The 2,441-nt window shown below is 28.9% G+C and overlaps 1 protein-coding gene across 1 annotated transcript; it reads left to right on the forward strand.

Annotated features, from left to right (window-relative positions):
• Nucleotides 1–95: 95 nt before the first annotated feature.
• On the forward strand, nt 96–2,423 carry LOC105315759 (deoxynucleoside triphosphate triphosphohydrolase SAMHD1-like; the record flags this gene model as incomplete). Its single annotated transcript, XM_020007144.1, has 16 exons — nt 96–168; nt 288–458; nt 504–671; nt 733–819; nt 869–913; nt 969–982; nt 1,034–1,139; nt 1,199–1,256; nt 1,300–1,489; nt 1,535–1,675; nt 1,754–1,786; nt 1,836–1,933; nt 1,987–2,053; nt 2,095–2,186; nt 2,232–2,288; nt 2,339–2,423. Coding segments are annotated over 16 exons (1,485 nt in total), but the record flags the coding sequence as incomplete, so codon positions are not given.
• Nucleotides 2,424–2,441: the final 18 nt, after the last annotated feature.

The raw sequence follows: 2,441 nt of genomic DNA on the forward strand, positions 1-2,441 counted from the left end.
TACTACAAGAGAAAGTATCACATTTAACAGAACATGAAGAAGTTAGAGAGAATTTGAACTATTTCATTGCCACAACTTTTAACATTATTTTGTAGGAAAATGAGAAGTTGAAAGAAATAAAAGAATTATTGGAAGAGCAGCTTGTTTTATTTCAATCTGAGAAAGAAGGTAACATAATTATACATGATTATAACTGATTGATGGTTAGAAAAAATAGAAAAAGATAATACGAAGCAAATAGCATAAACAAATTCATATTTTTAATACAATTTATTATTATTGTACAGAATTTATACAAGAAAGATCTTTATTGGAGACAATAGAAATTCAAAAGCATGATGAAGAAATACAACAGCTCAAAATACAGTCAGCATCCTATCAGGAACAGAAGGAAAGTGCAGAGGAAAGTTTTGTAGAAGAAATTAAGGAATTACAGTCAGCAACTGATAAAGATGGAAGTAAATAAAATTTTGTGCACTAGTTTTATGTCATTATACTCATAGTGAGAGATAAGATAGTACAAGGTTTGCTATCACAAAATGGAGAGTTAAAAAGTATTTTCACTTTAAGTCAAAAACTAAATCATTCTACATGTATCATGTCCACAGGAAAATTGTCAGTAGCAGAAAAAATGACAGAGCAACTACAAAAAGAATTAAAGCAAGAGCAAGGTCAGTCCAACCAAGAGTTCATAACTTATTGAGTATTCAAAACAATGTAAAACATCACTAGCTGAAAGTAAGAAAGAAATAGAATTATTACAAGAGAAAATAACGGCAATGAACTTACAACAAATTGAAAGAGATAAAGAAGTGCAGGGTAATTAATATACACGTTTAATACAATTTTAAAGTAAATCTTTTAATAGAAAAAGAAGAAGCATTAATGCTGAAAATTGAGAATCTAATGAGAAGTAGGTTTTACTTGACAAATAATTAACTTTTATAGTTTTATTTTATTTTCACAAGGCAAAGATAATCTTGTAAGTTTAAGCTAACTATACTTTGTTGTTAATTTTAGTTATTTATCATAGATACTTCAAGACGATATTTATGGTGACATCATTATTGACAATCCATTGATTTTAAAAATTATAAAAACACATCAATTTCAAAGACTGAAAGATATCAAAAAATTAGGTGAACTCTAGACTATACATCTACAATAATTAACTTATTAAAATTATACATAAATGTAGGTTACATATACCAAAATATATCAAAGTCAACCTATTCAAGACTTGAACATAGTATTGGGTAAGATTTATTTTATGGTAGTATACATGTATCATATTCATAGAATGTATTATCTTGCTGGAGAATATGTAAAGCAACTTCAAAGGAGACAGCCTGAGCTGAATATTACTGAGTCTGATGTTTTGTGTGTACAAATTGCTGCTCTTTGTTATAACCTGGGTCATGGTCCTTTCTCTCACATTTTTGGTTTGTTCCTCAAGGAAGTATTCCAAAGTGGAAATAAACCTTGGGAGGTAGATGGTAAAAGTTATATTTTTACACAATTTTTTTAATTACAGAAAGTTTCAGAAGCATCTGTTATGATGTTCGATCACATGATTGAAGAGAATGATGATGTGAAGAATTTGTTAAAGGAATTTCTGGATAATTATGAAGCAGATATTGAATTCATTCAAGAACTTATACATGGAGCCAGAACAGTATGTCAAATTTACATGTACTTAATTACCAAAAAATCAATTTTTGTTTTGTCCTTGCTTATTTTCTCAATAAAATAGGGGCAGCGTAAAGGCAAGGAATTCTTATATGAAGTATGATAGCAGTAAACATTATTTATTTATTAACTAGTGAATGCTATAGATTGTAGTGAACAAGACAAGTGGTTTAGATGTGTGTATGATTGACGACACAACACGTGATGCTGCTGTATTGGGAATGAATATTAATTTCAAATGGAGGTGAGCATGTTGTACATGTCATTTGAATAAATATGTTTTTCTATGTACTGCAGGGTCTTTCTTAGTAAAGTTGAAGTTAGAAATGAGAATGGTGAACAACGCATATTTTTTCAAAAAGATGTTAAAATTAATATTTTAAGCTTAAATTTATACCATTTTAGGATTTAGAGACATACAATGACTTATTCAAAACTCGTCATAGCCTTCACAGAGAATTGTATTATTTACGCAAGAACAGGATCATTGCAATAATGTAAGTGTTTGCATTATTACTCAATTTTAAAATCAATATTATCAGGATAAAAAGGATATTGGTCAAATCAGATGAAAAGCCAATAATCAGAAATGGTGACAGGTATATTATTGTTATTGCTGTGATGTCATAATTACAACTATACTATATAGTCATTTGACTATATCTGAAGCTACTAAAAGCATGTTTACATATACTCAACTCAATGATGGTATTCTTAGTGCTATCAAGTCACAAGTCGATGATCCTGAAGTC

This window comes from Amphimedon queenslandica, unplaced genomic scaffold (assembly GCF_000090795.2).
Source record: "Amphimedon queenslandica unplaced genomic scaffold, v1.1 AMPQUscaffold_8265_Cont19790, whole genome shotgun sequence".
Lineage (NCBI taxonomy): Eukaryota > Metazoa > Porifera > Demospongiae > Haplosclerida > Niphatidae > Amphimedon > Amphimedon queenslandica.